At 46.1% G+C, this 19,306-nt stretch overlaps 1 protein-coding gene across 4 annotated transcripts; it reads right to left on the bottom strand.

The window, feature by feature from the left end:
- Positions 1-205: 205 nt before the first annotated feature.
- LOC113914776 (TIR domain containing adaptor protein) lies at positions 206-17,211 on the bottom strand. 4 transcript variants are annotated; one of them, XM_027580300.2, is made up of 6 exons: positions 17,033-17,211; positions 16,469-16,566; positions 5,221-5,291; positions 4,956-5,092; positions 3,076-3,657; positions 206-2,466 (listed from the first exon to the last, which is right to left on the bottom strand). In XM_027580300.2, exons 3-6 carry the CDS (start codon positions 5,235-5,237, stop codon positions 2,447-2,449), a joined length of 756 nt encoding a protein of 251 aa, XP_027436101.2. In that variant the 5' UTR covers positions 5,238-5,291; positions 16,469-16,566; positions 17,033-17,211; the 3' UTR covers positions 206-2,446. The 4 variants fall into 4 exon arrangements, with proteins under 4 accessions (XP_027436101.2, XP_027436102.1, XP_027436104.1 ...); XM_027580301.2 differs by lacking the exon at positions 4,956-5,092 and having other exon boundaries at positions 5,133-5,291; XM_027580303.2 differs by lacking the exon at positions 5,221-5,291.
- Positions 17,212-19,306: the final 2,095 nt, after the last annotated feature.

Below are 19,306 nucleotides of genomic sequence, written 5' to 3'. Positions count from 1 at the left end.
AGGAGGAAAGGATGGACTGACTAGTAGTAAAAAATGGCTATTCAAATGGCAAAAAAAATTGGACCTTTGACTAACAAACCAAAAGCAACAACAATCAAATCCAAGCAAAACATCCCAGGGGATTAAAGATCTAAATGGGAAAGAGCTCCGGAAGAAATTATAGGAACAGGGAAGGATTTCCTAAATAAGACGCAAAAACACAGAATACAGTAATAGGTAAACGTTTTTATATTTAAAAATAATAAAGCTTTCTGTTCTTTAAAAGATATATTTTTTTAAAAAAACTCCTAAAAACATACATAGTTTTAATACAGAGGAATAAAATAATCCCTGGGATTTGCCTCAAAGGGATCTGGTGGGGAGGGAATTGGAGTTATTGATAGGAGCTTAGCTCTGAGTTGGCAACTGTTGAAGCTGGGTGATGGGTATACAGGGATTCATCAGATTTTTCTCTTCCCCTTTGGTATATGATATACATGGAATTTCTCATAAAAAAGAGAAAAAGAATATTATGGCAATAGGATACCAGTTTTCACCCACCAGATCAGCAAACATTTTACACTCTGATGATTCTACATGTTTAATAAGAGCATGAAAAAGTGGGAAATCTTATACACAAATGGTAGGAACATAAATTGACATAACAAGTTTGGAAGAAAATTTGGTATTTTCTACCCAAACTGAAAATGTGTATTTATTACCCAGCTGTTCCCCATCTCAGCTAAATCCTAGAAAATCTCATGGAAGTGTGTACAAAAATGTTCATAAGCTCATTGCTTTTTTTTTTTTTTAAGATTTTATTTATTTATTTGAGAGAGAGAATGAGAGAGAGAGCATGAGAGGGGAGAGGGTCAGAGGGAGAAGCAGACCCTGCCGAGCAGGGGGCCCGATGCGGGACCCGATCCCGGGACTCCAGGATCATGACCTGAGCCGAAGGCAGTCGCTTAACCAACTGAGCCACCCAGGCGCCCAGCTCATTGCTTTTGATAGCAACAAATGGGAAACAACCAAATGTCCATTTTTGGTACATTTACATATTGATATGAAAGTGAATTTCCTGGCATTACATGCATCCACATGAATAAATCTTACATGTGGTCAACAAAAAGAATTTGTAGAATACAAACATTATAATACCATTTACATACAGTACAAAACCATGTAAAGGTAAACGTGGTCAGGGATGTGTAAGTGAAAAGCCAATGAAACCCAAAATTCAGAATTCAAAATTGTTCTAATGGGGAGAAGGTGATTAAGGGCATAAAGGGGGCACCATAGGGATTGTAAGGTTTTGCTTCTTAAGCAGTATAGTCTTTATGTAATAAAATAATTCATAATTAAAATATTTTTTTCATAATATGTATGTCGTCATGTTTTACACCTAAAACTAATGTTAATATGTTAATTTATCTCAAATATATAAATTTTTTCCAGTGAAAGGAGGGGGCATAGGAGGGGGAAGCGAGAGAAGCACAAAATACCCATCAGGGGAGTAAGTTCATTTCAATTCAACAACAGACTTAACTGAGAACAGATGAAATGAAACTTTGTCCTACGAGGTACACAATCATCTGCCAGAAGAAAACTGCTGACCTCTCTCAGTACAGAGGTAAAGAAGCTTGTAAAAGCATGAGTTCTAGTCAGACCTTTGATGAGGCCCCCATGAGGGAAAGCCATCGGTGGGTGGGCTTCTGAGTCAGCGATAGGGGCTGAGCTTTTCCTTCTCTTCAGCCCACTTGCTCCCTGTCCCCCTCCCAACTATTCAGAATGGTTTCTAGGTTTGCGTCTTCATGTCACACACGAAATAAAAATAGAGTACAGTGCTGAATGCATCTTTCCTCTACTCTTCTGGAGTGGACAACGTCCCTGGGAAAGAGAAGGGCAGTAGTGTGTGAAGGACTTGGTACCTGTTGCTTTCTCCTGATGCCAGGCCACTGGGGAAACCAGCCCTGGCTTCTAGCTCATGGCCCAGGTGAGTCACCTCTTCTGAGGGGGGGGCGGAATCCTTCTCTATCCCAGTGCCAAGTTCCAGGGGAAGAAGATGTAGGTATGTGCCAGGCTGTGTGTGTCCAGTGAGGCAGGAGGCAAAACATGGGTGATCTTGGTATCAGCACCTCCTAACACCTATGATTTCTTCCCCATGGCCTTCCTGGGGAGTCCCCAGTTTCCACACGCCTTCCTGGGGGAGTCCCCAGCTTCCCCATGACCTTCCTGGGGAAGTCCTCAGCTTCCCCACAGCCTTCCTGGGGAGCCTACAGTAATGGGTGCCCGATGGGCAATCTGAACCCCAGGATTACATACAAAGTGCTACAAACTTTGGTTCCTTACACCTCGTCACAGTGGCAGGAATCCAAGGCCCTCTGAGGCCCTGTGAGGCCCTGGGCTCTCTTAACTGGATTTTCAGCTTCGCTCCAACTTTTTGGGTCCCATGGTGATGTAAGAAGTGTCAGCTGATGGTCTGCAGATCTGCAAGAGAGTGAACAGAATCACAGGGCTTGTCACCCTTCCCAAATCCTAGCATCTGTTTCCTCCAATAGGTCCTGCCTCTTCTACCTTTTTATCTATTTCACTTCCAAACCCACTGTAATATAATGTCCCACCCCCACCCCCAGATGCACAATTCTTTCCTATTATTTTGCACTATTTTGCCTTCATAAGCTAATGTCCCTCCGGGCATTTTCCTGGCTCTGGGTGGACATCTCCAACCTGACTTCAGTGAGAGAAACCTAATACTTATAATGATAATAATGGCTGATATTTATTGAGAACTTGGTATGTGGTAGGCTCTGCCTGTTAGAGGAGTACTGTACCTGGGCAGGGCCGTGGTCTGAACACCTGTTTAGTGTATATACTTACTTAGGTACATAGTATCATTCTCATTTTACCAATGGGGAAACCCAAGTACAGACGGGTCAGATAACTTCCACAAGTAACAGTCTTTTCCAGAGCCTGCATTCTGAGCTACGGGGCTACAATGGCTGTTTCCTAAAAACCAAAGCAGACCAGACACTGTGGCGCTGCGGCCAAGCTCCCTTTCTCCCTGCCCCCCGCCCCAAGCCCTCCCCCATAGCTCACAGCGCATGACTGCTTCCTTGACTTGGCGAAAGCCACCATCGGGGCCCCGGCCATCCACGAAGTACATGAACCGGAGCTCAGCAGGGTAGGCGGCTCTGGTGAGGCCCGACATCAGCGGGATGGTGCGGCCCTCCGCCCCAGGGGCCTCGCTCAGGGCCTGCAGCATCTGGTACTTGCACCACGGGTCCTGCAGGAAGCCTGGGGTGATGAGCAGCACCCGGCAGTGACTGCTACTCAGGGCCTGACACAACTCAGACACGATGGCGCCACCTGGGGTCGCATCCCGAAGCTGCAGGAAGCAGCGCAGGCTGGCGGTGCTGCCCTCCAGGTAGGAGACCAGCTCCTGGGCGGCCACCAGGTCCTCCTCACTGTGGCACACGCAGACGTCGTAGTCCTTGCTCCAGCGGCCGCTGCTGCTGCTAGCACCCACGTCGTGTGTGGGCGGGGGCGTGCGAGACAAGGCTGAGCTGAGGCCCAGGGGTGGGGGGTCGTCCCGGGAGCTCGGCTGTGAAACGTCCCTGGAGGTGCCCTCTGCAGAGTCCGGCAGCTTCCTGGGCTTCGACAGGGCCTGCCTGAACCAGTCTGTGGGGCAGAGAAACGCTGCTCAGGCCGGGTAGTCTCACCAGACTGCGTCCTCATGGCCCTGCACAGAGGACCCCACACCTGGCAGGTCCGCCCATCGCCCCCCACGGGCAGACCATGCCACCAGACTCTCAAGAGACCTACGGCTCTGCTCTTTTGTACATCCTTCAGGACTTGCCCTGAAGGTCCCATCATCTTTAAAGTTTGGGGAAGTCATAAACTGGCTGTTTTATGAGTCGTGAGAACGTAACATAGAGCACACTGGCTATAGTTAATAATACTGTATATTCCCTCTCTGAAAGTTGCCAAGAGCAGAACCCTTCAAAGTTCTCATCACAAGAAAATAAGTTCTGTAATTATGTATGGTAATGGATGTTAACTAGGTCTTGTGGTGACCATTTCACAAAATATACAAATATTGAATCATTACATTGTACTGCTGAAACTAATGCATGTCAATTACACTTCAATAATTAAATAAGCAACGATAGAACAAAGAAAGGAAAGAACTCTGACTTTCACCAGCCTGATTAGGAAAGATGTCTTTGCCCTATTCCAGGCCCTTTGATTTCTGGTACTGTCAGCTTACTCTACCCCAGACTTCCCACTAGTAGTGACTAGCTAACCATCGGCTAGTCTGTAAGTAGAGCTATGTTAAGCTGGTCAGGATTAATCAATTCCCAAACCCACTTTCTGCAGTGAGGGGAGGTGGACTCAGATTAAGGTGGGCTACCCATTATGGGAGGGAAAGAGGGGAGGGATTGGCATCTACCTGGCCCCAGGAAATCCCAGATTGTTGCTAAATGGCAAAACAAAAGCATGGAGGAGGGTTACTGCTCAGAGCTGAAAAGCGGAGAGCCTAGTGATTCGCAATCTATACTTTGGAGCCAGGCATAGATCTGATTGTTGACCTGCAGCTTGCTTGCTGTATGACCTTAAGCAAGTCAGTCTGTCTACCATTTCCTCATCTGTAACATAGGTTCATTTTAGTTGTTGTTGAAGATTAACTGAGATAATGCAGTATCTGGTATATTGTAAGTATTCCATAATGAGATCAGCTCAGCTTCCCCAGCTTTTGATAAGGACAGAAGGTTTAGTGTTCTGGAGATTACTTTGTTTTCTCACTCTGCTTGGCTCCTTCCTCTAAACGGTTCAGAAAGACTTCCATGACAAGAAACACAATGCTAAGTGCTCTGCACCATGGTTTCCAGGTTAGGAAAATTAGCTGAGCATGCATGGAAAAGCTGTGAGCCCAAAGCACTGAAGGTTCTATGATGCATGCCTCTCTCCTCACTCACCACAAAGCATCTGGGCTCTGAGGTCAAGGCCGGAGCCCAGGAGCCCATCATCGTCGGCCTCCCTGCACCTCCTGCTGCACGTGGGCCAGGAAGCCCTCCCACCTCGCCAACAGGAACACTGAGGGGTACACTCATAGCTGTGAACAAGAGCAGAATTAGGAGTCGGCTTCCACTCACCAGCCATCTTGCCCAGAGGCTTCTTGGACCGGGAGCGAGGAGCTGGGAAGGAGGATGATGATGCCATAGTATGGGGCTCAAAACTAACCCCATGAGACCGGGCATTGGTAAAGTGAGAGAAGGGAGGGGACTCAGTCTCGACCTTATGGAACAGCCATCCTATAAGAGACAGAGAGAGAGGATCACAAAAATTGTACTTATCTTACTCTCAGTCCCAGTGTGTGGGCTCTAGATGTTCTCTCCTAATGCCTGACAGAGGCTCAGTCCCTCTACTGGTCCTTGATCCCTATCCCACATCTACCACTGTGACTGGATCCAGCTTCCAGAAAAACCCAGATCTGTGGAGAGTGGCGAGACAGAGTGGGAGCCCAGCGTCAGCAGTTGAGTGACTGTCCCCCACTGCACCCGGACAGGAGCACACCCTGGGGTTCTGGGGCAGGGCAGCTGGCCGGAAGCTCTAGATAAGAAGGACTTCCGGTGTGGGAGGAGGGGGGAAACATGGCAGCAGAGTAGGAGGGCCGTGGGCTCACGAAGTGCCCCGAACTCAGCTAGAGAACTCTCAAATCACTACCATACAATCCAGCAATTGCACTACTGGGTATTTACCCCAAAGATACAACTGTAGGGATCTGAAGGGATACATGCACCCTGATGTTTATAGCATGTCCACAATAGCCAAACTGTGGAAAGAGCCCAGATGTCCATTGACAGATGAATGGATAAAGGAGAAGTGGTATATAAGTGGTATATATATATATATACACACACAATGGAATATCATGCAGCCATCAAAAGGAATGAGATCTTGCCATTTGCAACGACATGGATGGAACTGGAGGGTATTATGCTGAGTGAAGTAAGTCAATCTGAGAAAGACATGTATCATATGACCTCACTGATATGAGGAATTCTTAATCTCAGGAAACAAACTGAGGGTTGCTGGAGTGGTGGGCAGGTGGGAGGGATGGGGTGGCTGGGGGATAGACATTGGGGGGGGTATGTGCTATGGTGAGCGCTGTGAATTGTGCAAGACTGATGAATCACAGATCTGTACTTCTGAAACAAATAATACATTATATGTTAAAAAAAAAAGATAGCAGGAAGGGAAAAACGAAGGGGGGGAATCGGAGGGGGAGACGAACGATGAAAGACGATGTACTCTGAAAAACAAACTGAGGGTTCTAGAGGGGAGGGGGGTGGGGGGATGGGTTAGCCTGGTGATGGGTATTAAGGAGGGCACGTTCTGCATGGAGCACTGGGTGTTACACGCAAACAATGAATCATGGAACACCACATCAAAAACTAATGATGTAATGTATGGTGATCAACATAACATAAAAAAAAAAAAACTCTCAAATCATCCTAAATAACCGCAGAAACCAACTGGAATACTGGCAGAACAAACTCCACAACTAAAGGGAGAGAAGAAGCCACACCAAAGAAGGTAGGAAGTGCGGAGACTTGGCGAGGGGGAGAAACGGCTCCTGGCTGCTGCAGAGCTGGGAGAGAGGAGCACACAGGAGATACACACAAGGAGAACGGTTTACCCAAAGCCAGTGGCTTGGAAGGCGAGAGGGGCTGAAATTTGTGAGATTTTGCAACTGGCGGGGCTTAAAGCCTGGAGTTTTATTTTATTTTTTTTTTAAAGATTTATTTATTTATTTATTTGAGACAGAGAGAATGAGAGAGAGAGAGCACATGAGAGGGGGGAGGGTCAGAGGGAGAAGCAGACTCCCTGCTGAGCAGGGAGCCCGATGCGGGACTCGATCCGGGGACTCCAGGATCATGACCTGAGCCGAAGGCAGTTGCTTAACCAACAGAGCCACCCAGGCGCCCCAAGCCTGGAGTTTTAAAAGATTGGAGGACTTGGCTGGAATAGAGCCCTGAGGGTACTGCCCAACTCCTGGAGGAAAGGCAGGCAAGCAACTGGGGGCAGATTATTCACTCTTCTCCGGAGAGACAGAGACACCTTTCCAGGAACAAAGGAGTTGGCCAGCACCATTTCCCAGAAACAGAGCCACCAGCGGGAGGCAGCTCTGCGGGACACTGGCTGCCTAACCAGCTTACACTGCGCCCCGGCGCCCGGCACTCTGGTGGGACTTCCCCTCTCCATCAAGCTCCAGTCTCGGCCCGGGGCCCAGTCTGTCTCATTCCCCGGGCAGCGGCCCCCTCCGCCAGAAGACCCAACACAAACCCCTGCCCACACCACGTCTCCTGACCGAAGTGTTCTGCAGGGCTTCGGCTCCAGTGGAAGGAGTTATCAGGTCACATTTAACAAGCAAACCAGAGCACACCTAATTAAAACTCGCCACATTCAGGCCAGGGACCAAACACAGCTCACTGCCGGGAAGGAGAGCCTCTGCAGACAAATGGCCCGAAGGACAGGGCAGCCAAAACACAGCAGCAGAGTGCATGCAGCACATGCCAGAGACATAACTGAAGTGCCAGGCCCTGGGCACTGCATGACTTCTTCTTCATAAGGCCATTGCCTTCAGGAGGGGAAGACACAACTGGCTTTTCTAACGCAGAGAAGGTGACAGAGATTTAGATAAAATGCGTACATGGAGGAATTTACACCAAATGAAAGAACAAAATAAGGCCACAGCCAGAAATCCAAGAAAAACAGGTACAACTAGCCTGTCTAATAGAGAATTTAGAGTAACACTCATAAGGCAGATCATTAGACTTGAGGGGACAATTAACTTCAGGGAGACCCTTACCACATAGTTAAGAAATGGCTGTTCAGAGATAAAGACGGCAATAAATGAGACAGTAAACAGGTGTGATGCAATGACAACAGGGTGGAAGAAGCAAAGGAACAAATTAGTGACCTAGAAGGTAAGCAAGCTGAACAAAAGAGAGAAGAAAGGATTATGCAAAACGAGAATAGACTTAGGGAACTCAGTGACTCCATCAGACATAATAACATTCGTATTATAGGGATCCCAGAGGGAGGAGAGAGAGAAAAGGGGGCAGAAAATTTATTTGAAGAAATAATAGCTGAAAACTTCCGTAACCTGGGTAAGGAAACAGATATCCAGATCCAAGAGGCACAGAGAACCCCCAACAAAATCAACAAAAGCAGATCCACACCAAGACCTATTATAATTAAACTGGCAATATATAGTAGTAAGGCAAAAATCTTAAAAGCAGCAAAACAAAAGAAGATGGTTACTTGTAAGGGTAAACCCATAAGGCAAGCAGCCGATTTTTCAGCACAAAACTCTCCAAGCGGGAAGGCATGATCTATTCAAAGAGCTAAGTGGCAAAAATCTGCAGCCTAGAATACTCTATCCAGCAAGGCTAACATTCAAAATAGAAGGAGAAACAGTTTCACAAACAAGGACTTCCTGTGTCAATGCTGAAATCGGACACAGTTGCTATTTGGACAATTATGTATCCAGGTAGATGCTGAGCAGTAGTGAGAGCACATGCAAGAAACCTTGGGAAGACTCCCTCCATCCACCCATCCATCTTCCCATCGAAACACCCCTACCCCCCCTTCCTCCTTTCCCCTCTCCCTCAGCTGTCAGCTCAGGGAGATAGAGTCACATAGTGGTAAAGTCTACAGACTCTACAGGCAGAGTGCCTGGATTCTCATCTCTTATTAATTGCGGCCTTTGGCAAGCTATTTAATCTTGCTAAGCTTCAGCTTCTCCATCTTTGAAATGGAAATAAAACTAGAACCTCCTCAGCTTTATTGTGAAGACCACATGACAAAATTTATGTAAAGTGCTAATGATTCGGCATATAATATTCAGAAAATACTGTGGGTTAGTACATATTTAAAATAATCTAGATCAGGGCACCTGGGTGGCTCAGTCGGTTAAGCGTCGGCCTTCAGCTCGGGTCATGACCCCAAGGTCCTGGGATCAAGTCCCGTGGAGCAGGGAGCCTGCTTTTCCCTCTCTCCCTGCTGCTCTCCCCCTGCTTGTGTTCTCTCTCTCTGTCAAATAAATAAAATCTTAAAAAATAATAATAATTTAGATATTGGAGGGATACATTATGTTCATGATTTAGAATACTCAGCATTGTAATTTTCCCCAAACTAATCTAAAGGTAAGTGTTATCCAAATTCTGGAATTTGGGGGGGGGGTGGGCGGCGATTGTCAGACTGCTTCTAAATTTATATGGAAATGCAGAGGACCAGGAATGTCTTCAATGGGCAGTTTGTTGTGTTTCCCTTCCACCACGATGACCAGGATACCCCTGATGGCGGAGGCTCTTTCAGCCTAGGTTTCTGGGAAGACGGTATGTGGAGCAAAGCCACCCCGATCCGAGGTGGGGCTGCAGCGTTCGCACGTGAAGGGCTGGCGGACAACTTGGCTCTCAAACTGGAGCAGTGGGCAGAGCTGCTTGCTTTCTCACTCTGACCTGTCTGCAGAGGTCAAAACAGACCCCTGGGAACTCACAGAAAAACTACTTGTTTTGTGAAACACACAGTAATAAATTTCCAAGTTGAAAGGATGTTATTCAAGGTTGAGGATGATGCTTTGTTCACTGCTAAATGCTACACACCTTTATGCCAAGCCAGTGCCTATCAGACAAGTAACTGATGACTCATGAAACTATATCAAAGTTCAAAAAAAAAAAAAAAGACCTTAAACCACTGCAGCCAGGGGGGCAGAAAGAAGTGGAGTGGGCACAGGAACCAGAGACATCTTGAAAGAGAAGAACAGTTAGCTGCTAAGCCAGCCAAGGAGACATTAAAAGGTGAACACTGTCATGTATGTGTGTTTCTTTTCCCACCTCATATTCTTTGGATTTCAAACAGTCTGAGTGGTAGGCTGAAGTTAAGGCAGTGCCTGATAACCACTGATTTTGAAATCCTTTCCCAGGTCTGGGGTCGCTGTCCCTCGACATCTTCATTTCAACCATTCCAGATGCCCTTTCTTTCTCTCAGTAGCAGACATAATGTCTCTGGGTTTTATAAATTATTTAAATATTTTGTCAATTTTGTCTTAATTTTAAAATTCATTATTTGGCCTTGATATAAACTGGAGAATCACTTGATACTCTTAATGGTAGTTTAAAGGTTAGAAACTAACATAATACTTTAATCTTCTTAACAGATGTGGATTTAAAAGTTTCAGTTTCTCATTTTATGACAATGACTTGCCCTTTTGGTCATACATGCTGATTTTTGGTAATTACCTGTTTTCATTGCTTGGTTAAGAAATCCAGTTGCCCAACAGCATATGCCACTGTAAGTGGGGTGGTATAAGCCCTTGGGACTACTGTTACACGGAAATGTTTAAATACAGGAAAAAACTATCTTTGGCATAGGATAATTGAGCAAGATGACAGATTAAGTTCCATTAACCCTATACACTGTCTACTTCTAGAATCTAAAATTCCACTGCACCTTCCTTGTTATCTTTCAGTTCCTGTGCAGCTGAAGCTATGAGACTATGACACTTAAATATGCTTTAAACTTTACAAGATTTAGTACTAGTCATATATTGAGATAGAGGAGACATAGTTGTCAAACATATGAGAAGATAATGAACCTAAATCTCCAAATGGAAGGTCTAATTACTAGCTCTGTTTAGTCTTGGATTTCTTGTGAGGCCTTAGGTATAGTCACTTTTCCTTGTGCTCTTTAAAAATTCATAAAGTAAAATGATACATACCTAAATGCCTACTTTGTAGATAATTACAAAGACTTGATAGAAAATTAGTAAAAGCTTCTTTTAAAAAAGCAACAGCATGATATCTTTAGTGTTTTTTAGAATGCTTTTGCAGTATTATATGTAGGAACATACTATGTGAGGGAAATATTACGAGGTTTCAATGTACAAAGTGTATTAAGTATTATCCAATACCTAACAGGTGTCCAATCTCTTTTATACAGGGAATGTACAGAAACTATGAAGACATATGATTAGAATTATGTATTTTATATAATTCATATTACATTTCTGTTAAGCTGGAATCACTGTGGTGGACAGGGTAACGTCCCATGAAGATGTCCACATCCTAATCTTCAGAACCAGTGAATATGCTACCTTCCATGGCAGAAATGGACTTTGCAGATGAGATTAAGGATCTTGGCAAGAGTATCCTGGATGATCTGAGAGGGATCTATGTCATCACAAGGGTCCTTCTAAGAGGCAGGCAGGGGGGTCAGGCTGAGAGGAAGAGGGACAATAGAAGCAGAGGTTGGTGTGATGTGGGGGGAATGCAGCCTCTAGAAGCTGGAAAAGGCAAGTAGATGGATTCTTCTCTAGAGCATCCAGAAGGAACATAGCCCTGCCAATCCATTTTAGACTTCTGATTGCCACAACTGTAGGCTAATGAATGTCTGCCGTATTAGGCCACGAAGTTTTTGGTAACTGGTTAGAGAAACAGTAGGAAACTACTACACTATCTTTGATTGTCTGTCATGCTAGTGAACGGAGGAAGCATTGAATCTGAGTGCTAAAGACTGGTCTGTTTAAAGGTTTAAATTATTTGAAAGAGTTTTTCACTTCTTTGATGAATAAATTATCCTGACACTTGATTTTGACTTTAAATTAAGAACACTGGTTTCAAAGGTTAAGTTTTGCTTCTCAAACATTTGCTAAGACATTTGTTGGGCAGGAGCATTAGGACTTGCAGGACAGTGTTACTTAAAGTGTTCAACTGAATTGTTAATAGCTAGATAGATACAATACTGTGTTTCTTTTCTTTTTCTTTTTTTTTAAGATTTTATTTATTCATTTGACAGAGAGAGACACAGCGAGAGAAGGAACACGAGCAGGGGCAGTGCAAAAGGGAGAAGCAGGCTTCCCACTGAGCAGGGAGCCCGATGTGGGGCTCAATCCCAGGACCCTGAGATCATGACCTGAGCCGAAGGCAGATGCTTAACGACTGAGCCACCCAGGCGCCCCAATACTGTGTTTCTAAGAGTGGTTTGCAGACTGGTAGACAGGCCCGAATAGACAGACAGTAGAAAGAAAGGGCATCTGGAATGGCCATGTTCACACCTGTGTGGGCCAGACTCATGACTTCTAATTGACTGAATATGGCAAAGATTATGGAATGTCACTCACCTGGTTACATTACTATGTACATGATGTGTACATGTGTGTATATGCATTTATATGTATATACACACACCATGTATATTTACTATATAAGGTGAGTACACGTGGAGTGCCTGGCTGGCTCAGTTGGTAGAGCGTATGACTCTTGAACTTGGGGTCATGAATTCAAGCCCCACATTGGGTGTAGAGATTACTTAAAAAAAATAAAATTATATAAAAAATGATGTGTACATGTGAATATAACATATATATGAATATTGTGTCATACTTTGTGTGTGTGTGTGTGTGTGTGTGTGTTGTGTGTGTGTGTTTGAATTCATCTTAGCAGACTGGAGAGAGATTCCTTTACTGACTTTGAAGAATTTGCCAGCCTTGTTGGAAGAGGGCCAGTGTCAAGAAATTGCAGGCAGCTTCTAGAAGCTGTGTGATCTCTAGAAGTAACCTGTAGAGAAGTAATCGCCAGCTGACAGCCAGCAAGAAAACGGACCTCAGTCTTATAACTGCAAGGAGATTCTGCCAACAAAGAACAACCTGAGGGAGTCCGGTAGGGGATCTTTCCCCATTTGAATCCCCAGTGGCACTATAGCCCTAGCTAATACCTGGACTTAAGCCAGGTAAGACCCCAGAGGAAGATTCAGTCAAGTCTTGCCTGGCCCTTGCCCCACAGAAACTATGAGATAATAAATAGGTGTTGGTGTATACTGATGCATTTGTGGTAATTTGTTATACAGCCCAGAAAACAAATACAGGGACTAACTGCAATGATGGTTTGAAATGCCAGTTCCCGTGCCCCCTCCCAAATCTACTGAAGTAAATCTCTGGGTAAAGCTTAGGAAGCAGGATTCGGACATACCTAAGAAGATTGGTCTAGTGGGTTATGTCAGTGGTTTTCAAACCATATTGTCATCACCTAGAGAGCTTTTAAAAAAAATATAGATTCTCCTGGAAATCTAAAATTCGATATTTTAGAAATGGGGCCCAAGAATCCAGTTTTGAAGAGCTGTCTAGGAAACTCTGATCCAAGGAACCACCATTCTCAATTTATATTGTTACTTCTGTTTATAAGCAGTGAAGTGATTGAAAGGAACCCAGCAAATCTTGAGATTGAATTTATGAAATAAATTCCAGATGACTGATTCTGCTATAAAGTCAAATTTAAGGTGGAACTTTAGCAGGCAGAAAACAGTCATAGAATTCCGGTTGATTAACTGAAGCCTTATGACCTGTATTAAAATAAATCATGTTCGCTGGCACATACGGTTTCAAAAGTATATTTTATAAATTTTGAAGACTTTAAAAATGTCCAAAAGTATATATATATATGCACGTGTGTGTGTAACAGCACCCATTTTTAAAAATTTAATTATAAGTCGAAAGTATTGTAACTGGTTATTCAAATCTAAAAGTTTAGCTGAAGCTCAGTCACACGGGAACTATCTTACTGATCAAACATGACTGGGAAGCATTATAATTAATGTTGATGTATTTTGCAAAAAAGTAGCAAATTGGTCTTTGGGATACCTCAGCTTCTTAGTTTTAAAAAATTCTCTTTGTTCTGAAACTGTATCATACAGGTACTAAAGCTCATTTTAACTAAAATGGTGTAAATTGATTTTGTATTTACTTTGCAGTAGATCTGATGTAAATATGCGGCATTGAATATAATACAGATAGTGCCAGTAGTAAATTTATGAATGGGTACAGTTTACAAATTATGCCAATTGTATACCCTTTTACATTAGTCCTGTTGAGCTTACCAAATGACTCCTTTATATATATATATATATATTTTTTTTTTTTTTAAAGAAGTTTTGGGAGGCATAGATTAAAAAAAATACCTAAGATCTTAAAGAACAATGCTGAGCTTCCACCACCAGAATAATAAAGATAAATAATAAAATAATGAAGACTTATTATAAAGCATTATTTAAGGCAGCATGCTACTCATGCATGAGTACACAGATGGATGGAAGAACAGGGTGTCTAGAAACAGACCCACATCCATACAGTCTCCTGATGACAAGGCTGACACTGCCAAGCAGTGGGGAAAGTGGTGTTGCATCAATTTTGATAGCCTTGGGCGCCTGGTGGCTCAGATGGTTAAGCGTCTGCCTTCGGCTCAGGTCATGATCCCAGGGTCCTGGGATTGAGTCCCGCGTCGGGCTCCCTGCTCCTTGGGAGCCTGCTTCTCCCTCTGCCTCTCTCTCTCTCTCTGTCCTTCATGAATAAATAAATAAAATCTTAAAAAAAATTTTTGATAGCCTTGTGGAAAAAAATAAATCTTGACCCAAATCTCACACCATACAAAAAACTCAATTTCAAATGGATGGCAGATATAAGTGAGAAAAACAATAAAGCTTTTAGAGGAAAATATAGGAGTTTATCTTCCTGACTTCATCTTCTGATTATTTAAAATTGAGATGTAATTGACATAAAACATTAGTTTCAGGTGCACAACACAATGATCCGATATATGTATATATTGTGAAATGGTCACCCAATAAGTCTAGCTAACATCCATCACCACATAGTTACACATTTTTTTCTTGTGATGAGAATAAATCCACTCTGTTAGCAACCTTCAAATATGCAATACAGTTTTATAGTCTAGTCACCAGGCTGTAAATTTATATCCCCAGGATTTCTTTACCTTATGACTGGAGTTTGTATCTTTTGACGACCTTCACTCATTTTGCCCACCCACTACCCCCTGGGGTAAGTGAAGATTTTTTCAACTGGTCATAAATAATTCAACCATGGTGGGGGGAGATAAATTGGGCAACATTAAAGTGAAGAACTGTTGTTCATCAAAGGCCACCTTCAAGAGAGTGAAAAGGCAATCTCCCGAGAAGATATTTTAAAAATACATATTCAATAAATGTTTCATAACCAGAATATTTAAGAACTCTTACAAACTAGTGAGGAAGTAATAATCTGGGGCACCTGAGTGGCTCAGTCGTTAAGTGTCTGCCTTCGGCTCAGGTCATGATCCCAGGGTCCTGGGATCGAGCCCCGCATTGGGCTCCCTACTTGGCGGGAAGCCTGCTTCTCCCTCTCCCACTCCCCCTGCTTGTGTTGCCTCTCTAGCTGTCTCTCTCTGTGTCAAATAAAGTTTTTTTTAAAAAAAAGTAATAATCTATTGAAAAAAAATGGGCAGAAGAATTGAACACTTTGCAAAAAGGATATCCAAATGGCCGACATGAAAAGATGCAGACTGGGCGCCTGGGTGGCTCAGTTGGTTAAGTGACTGCCTTCGGCTCAGGTCATGATCCTGGAGTCCCTGGATCGAGTCCTGCATCGGGCTCCCTGCTCGGCAGGGTGTCTGCTTCTCCCTCTGACCCTCCCCCCCCATGTACTTTCTCTCTCTCTCTTCTCTCTCTCTCTTAAATAAATAAAATCTTAAAAAAAAAAAAGAAAAGATGCAGACTGATCAGTCAAAAGAGAAATGCAAATTAAAACCTCAGTGCGACACCACTGCTCGAGCACTGAGCAGAATACTACAATGAAAAAAGAGACAATATCAAGTATTGGTAAAGATGTTAAGGAATAGGACTTCACACACTGCTGTTGGGAGTGTAAATTCCTACAAGCACTTTGGAAAACCATGTGGCACTAAACTATGCTAAAGCTGAACATAAACACACCTAGCAATTCCACTCTTACGGATATACCCAACAGGACTGCTACATACATCCCCCAAAAGACAACCACAAGAATCCTCAAGGCACTATTTAAAAAAAAAAAACAACAAACCCAAACTGGAAACAGCCCATGTCCATCCACCCAAGTGTCCAGTAGAAAGTAGAAATAAATTGTGCTCTATCTGTACAGTGCAAAATCACACATCAGTTGAGATTAATGAATCACGGCTAAATGCAACATGGCTGCATCTCACATACTGAGTGTAAAGTACTATACATAAAAAGTAGGTACACACGAGTCCACATATCAAAACTTCAAAACCAAGCAAAATTTTATGATGTGAGAAGCCAGGATAATAGCTCCCCTTAGATGAAAGCAGTCAATGGAAGTGGACATAGAGGGTTCTGGAGTGCTAGCCATATTTTATTTATTCTGGATACAGGTTGTGCAGGAAATGTTCACTCTCTGAAAACTGGGTAAGCTGCACACTTATGATTGTGCAATTCTCTATATGCAGGTCGTATTTCAATAGTTTCTTAAAAGTTAAAAAAAAAAATAACTAGATGTGACTTTCTGACAGTCAGTCACTCAAGGCCCTAGATGCCCTCTGGCTTAGGTCTCAGCTGCTGGAGTACTCCGGACTGCCCCTCTCCTGGTGGCACTTACCAGGGTTGCGCCGTGATTTCTAATTTACGTCCTCAGGGGGAGGACAGGGCTGACCCCACCCTGTCCACTGCGGTCACTCCAGCACTGCACGCGTTGGCCTGCCCAAGATAGATGTTCGTCAAAGAAATGCCTCGGTAGGTCACGAACCCTAACTAAAGCCATGTTCTTGCTGAAACACTCGCAAAGACCATCAGAAGAGCAAAGAAGGATGTGAGGAGACTGTGGTAGAAACACTACAGTTAAAGATGGAAACAACCCGACCAAGCCAGGGTCTTCAACCCACACTGAAGCGGGGGGGGGGGGGGGGGGGGGCGCTCCCTGCACAAGCTCCTTCGCGGAGGAGAAAGTGACAGCTTTCTTCGGAGAGCCTGTCCATCCCGTTTCCGCGTTCAGGCTGCTGAAGGCAGCCAGGTAAAGGGGACAGGAGAGAGGAAGGCGGTCCCCCGGGGCAGATGTGCCGCAGGGATGCATGCAGCCAGTCCGGGAGGCACGGCCGGGGCGCAGGGGTCCCACAGTCCCACCCCCACCCCGGGGACCCCGCCCCCGCCCCCGCCGAGGGCTCACCTGCGCGCGTGGGTGGCGGAGACCACGCCGCGGTGCGGACCGCGGGGTTGGCTCGGACTCCCGCGCGGAGCCGGCCGCCCCCGGCGAGGGGAAGTGCGGCGCGCAGGCCCGGGCAGATGGCCGCCCGGCTCTCCGGCTCCCCCGGAAGCGGCGAGGCGGCCAGCCCCGCGGCCCCTCCTCCCTGGCCCGCGCCCTGAGCCGGCAAGGCCCTCCGGCGGCCGCCGGGTCGCTCCGCCTGGGAACCGCGCCTCCCCGGTGCTCCCCCTCGCCGCCCCGCCCCCGGGGCCCTGGGAGCTCCGGAGCCGGCAAACCCGCAGAAACTTGGAGAAGAGTCGGTGCTCCCGCGTCCCCCGAAACCCACGCGGACAGCCTGAAGCCTCGGCTTTGTTCTGTGTCGGGGAGAAGGAAAGAAACCCTTGTTCCATTCATTTAATTCTCTTAACGACCCGCAAGACCAGCCATTGTACCTTTTTTTTCTATAGTTAAAAAAGTGGGTGGCTGGGTGGCTGAATCGGTTAAGTCGGTTAAGTCTCCCACTCTTGATTTCTGCTCTGGTCATGATCTCGGGGTCCTGAGATCCAGCCTGGGTGCGGCTCTGCTCAGCGTGGAGCCTGCTCAAGATTCTCTAGCCCTCTCCCTCTACTTCTCCCCCATGCGCGGCCTGGGGCGGCGGGGGCGCGGGGGCGCGGGGGCGCGGGGGCGGGGTGGAGTAAGAAAGAAAAGAAAAAGGAAAAAAAAAAGTGGAGATTTAAAGACTTGTCCAAAGTCCACATGGTAGGTGGTAGCGGAGCTCTCAACCGCAGAAATGGGGCGGTGGGGGTTGGGGGGGGACACAACCGAGGCGGGTGTTGGAAGCCGATGCCAAACCCCGCGCTTCCCTGCTGCACAAATGTGATGAGCAAGGCATTGGCTGAGTCCTGGGTTAAAGTGCAGGATTTCTTTACCTGCCCGCTTGCTGATGAGCTTTGTGAAGCACCAGGACGGGGTGGGGGGGTGGGGGTGGAGGGTGAAGGGAAGACAACCGGTAGCCTTTCCCAGACTTGTTTCACCGTAGTAGAAATACCAGTATCATCCTGAGCCGTGTTCCATGGCATGGCAGTTTGGGAAACATTCCTCCCAAATGCTGGACGATGCAGCTAGTTTAATAGGACTGATGGAAGATTCATGATTCATGATCTCCCTTTCAGTCAGATTTCCTACGTTTCTCACCAGCCAGCAGAGCGAATTAGTGGCTACTCCTGGGAGGCAGTGTGGTCTCGGACTGTACATGAGGGCTCTGGAGCTGTTCTGGAGCAAGATCGCTGGGGTTCACATCCAGAGCTCATCACTTAACTAGCCCTCTAACCTTGGGGAAGTATGTGGCCTGTCTCGGTTCACTTCACTCGTGGTCAGCTGACAGTTATCTGGTTCCCAGTGTTGCGGGGAGGAGTAGGTGAGATGAAGTAGGTAGGAAGTACAGGAAGGGTTTCTTTTACCCTTTATCCAACACACCTCTGCTTTGCCGGCTGGGTGCTTGACCTACGCTGTTCCCTCCACCCACCGTGCCCTTTCTTTCCCAGCTGTGCTCTTCCGGCGCCCCCTTCTGGCAAGGCTCCTTTCTAACCCTGCCCTTCCTCTTTCCTCACCAGCCCTGTACCACCCTGTGTTGTTTGGAGTTGAGCTTACCGGGGTGGGCCCTCCCATTAGACTGCGAGGTCTCTGAAGCCAGGGCTCCCCTCCGGCTCCAGCGCAGGGCACAGGCACTCAGGGAAACCTGGCTGAGAGCGGGTGGATGACACGCATGGCGACAGCTCAGTGTTGGGGGCAAAGGTGAAGGAGGCTTGGACTGAGAGGGAAGACCGATGGCAGGGTAAGTGCTATCCTACGAGGCCTCGTTAATGCAGTCTTAATAAATGAGTACAGTGTTTGTCATCTTGAAGTAGCTTCAGGGTGAGGAGCCAGATGAAGGCCATTTTCCTTCTGACCCACAGAGGGGGGTAGCTACTGAAGGCAGGGTGAGTGAATACTGGGCACCTGACGAGGCTATGACGAGGCTAGTTTACAGGGTTACCACGGATGTTGGGCTCGGCCTGAGTTGTCCCTAGCCCATGCCCCTGGCAAGTTCCTTCCTATCTTTCAGCACTGGAGGCTCTTCCTCTTTTGCTGGCCTCATCAGTCCTGGCTCTTCCCCACCCCCAGGGGCTTCTCCTATTACCTCAGGGGGCAGTGCCACTCCCCTGTCCCGGGTCCGCCCTCCCTCACACAACTGATAGTCAGGCCCATCTTTTTCCTTCT

The sequence above is a fragment of the Zalophus californianus genome, chromosome 11 (assembly GCF_009762305.2).
Source record: "Zalophus californianus isolate mZalCal1 chromosome 11, mZalCal1.pri.v2, whole genome shotgun sequence".
Classification (NCBI taxonomy): Eukaryota; Metazoa; Chordata; class Mammalia; order Carnivora; family Otariidae; genus Zalophus; species Zalophus californianus.
This window is presented reverse-complemented; position numbering and strand designations above follow the sequence as displayed.

What these genes read in the sequence shown, in the direction of transcription:
- LOC113914776 (XM_027580300.2), bottom strand. An exon ending in CAGAGCCCAGATGCTTTGTG is followed by an intron (nt 3,658 to 4,955) that starts GTGAGTGAGGAG and finishes TCTGCCCCACAG; the next exon opens with ACTGGTTCAGGCAGGCCCTG. An exon ending in CAAGGAAGCAGTCATGCGCT is followed by an intron (nt 2,467 to 3,075) that starts GTGAGCTATGGG and finishes ACTCTCTTGCAG; the next exon opens with ATCTGCAGACCATCAGCTGA.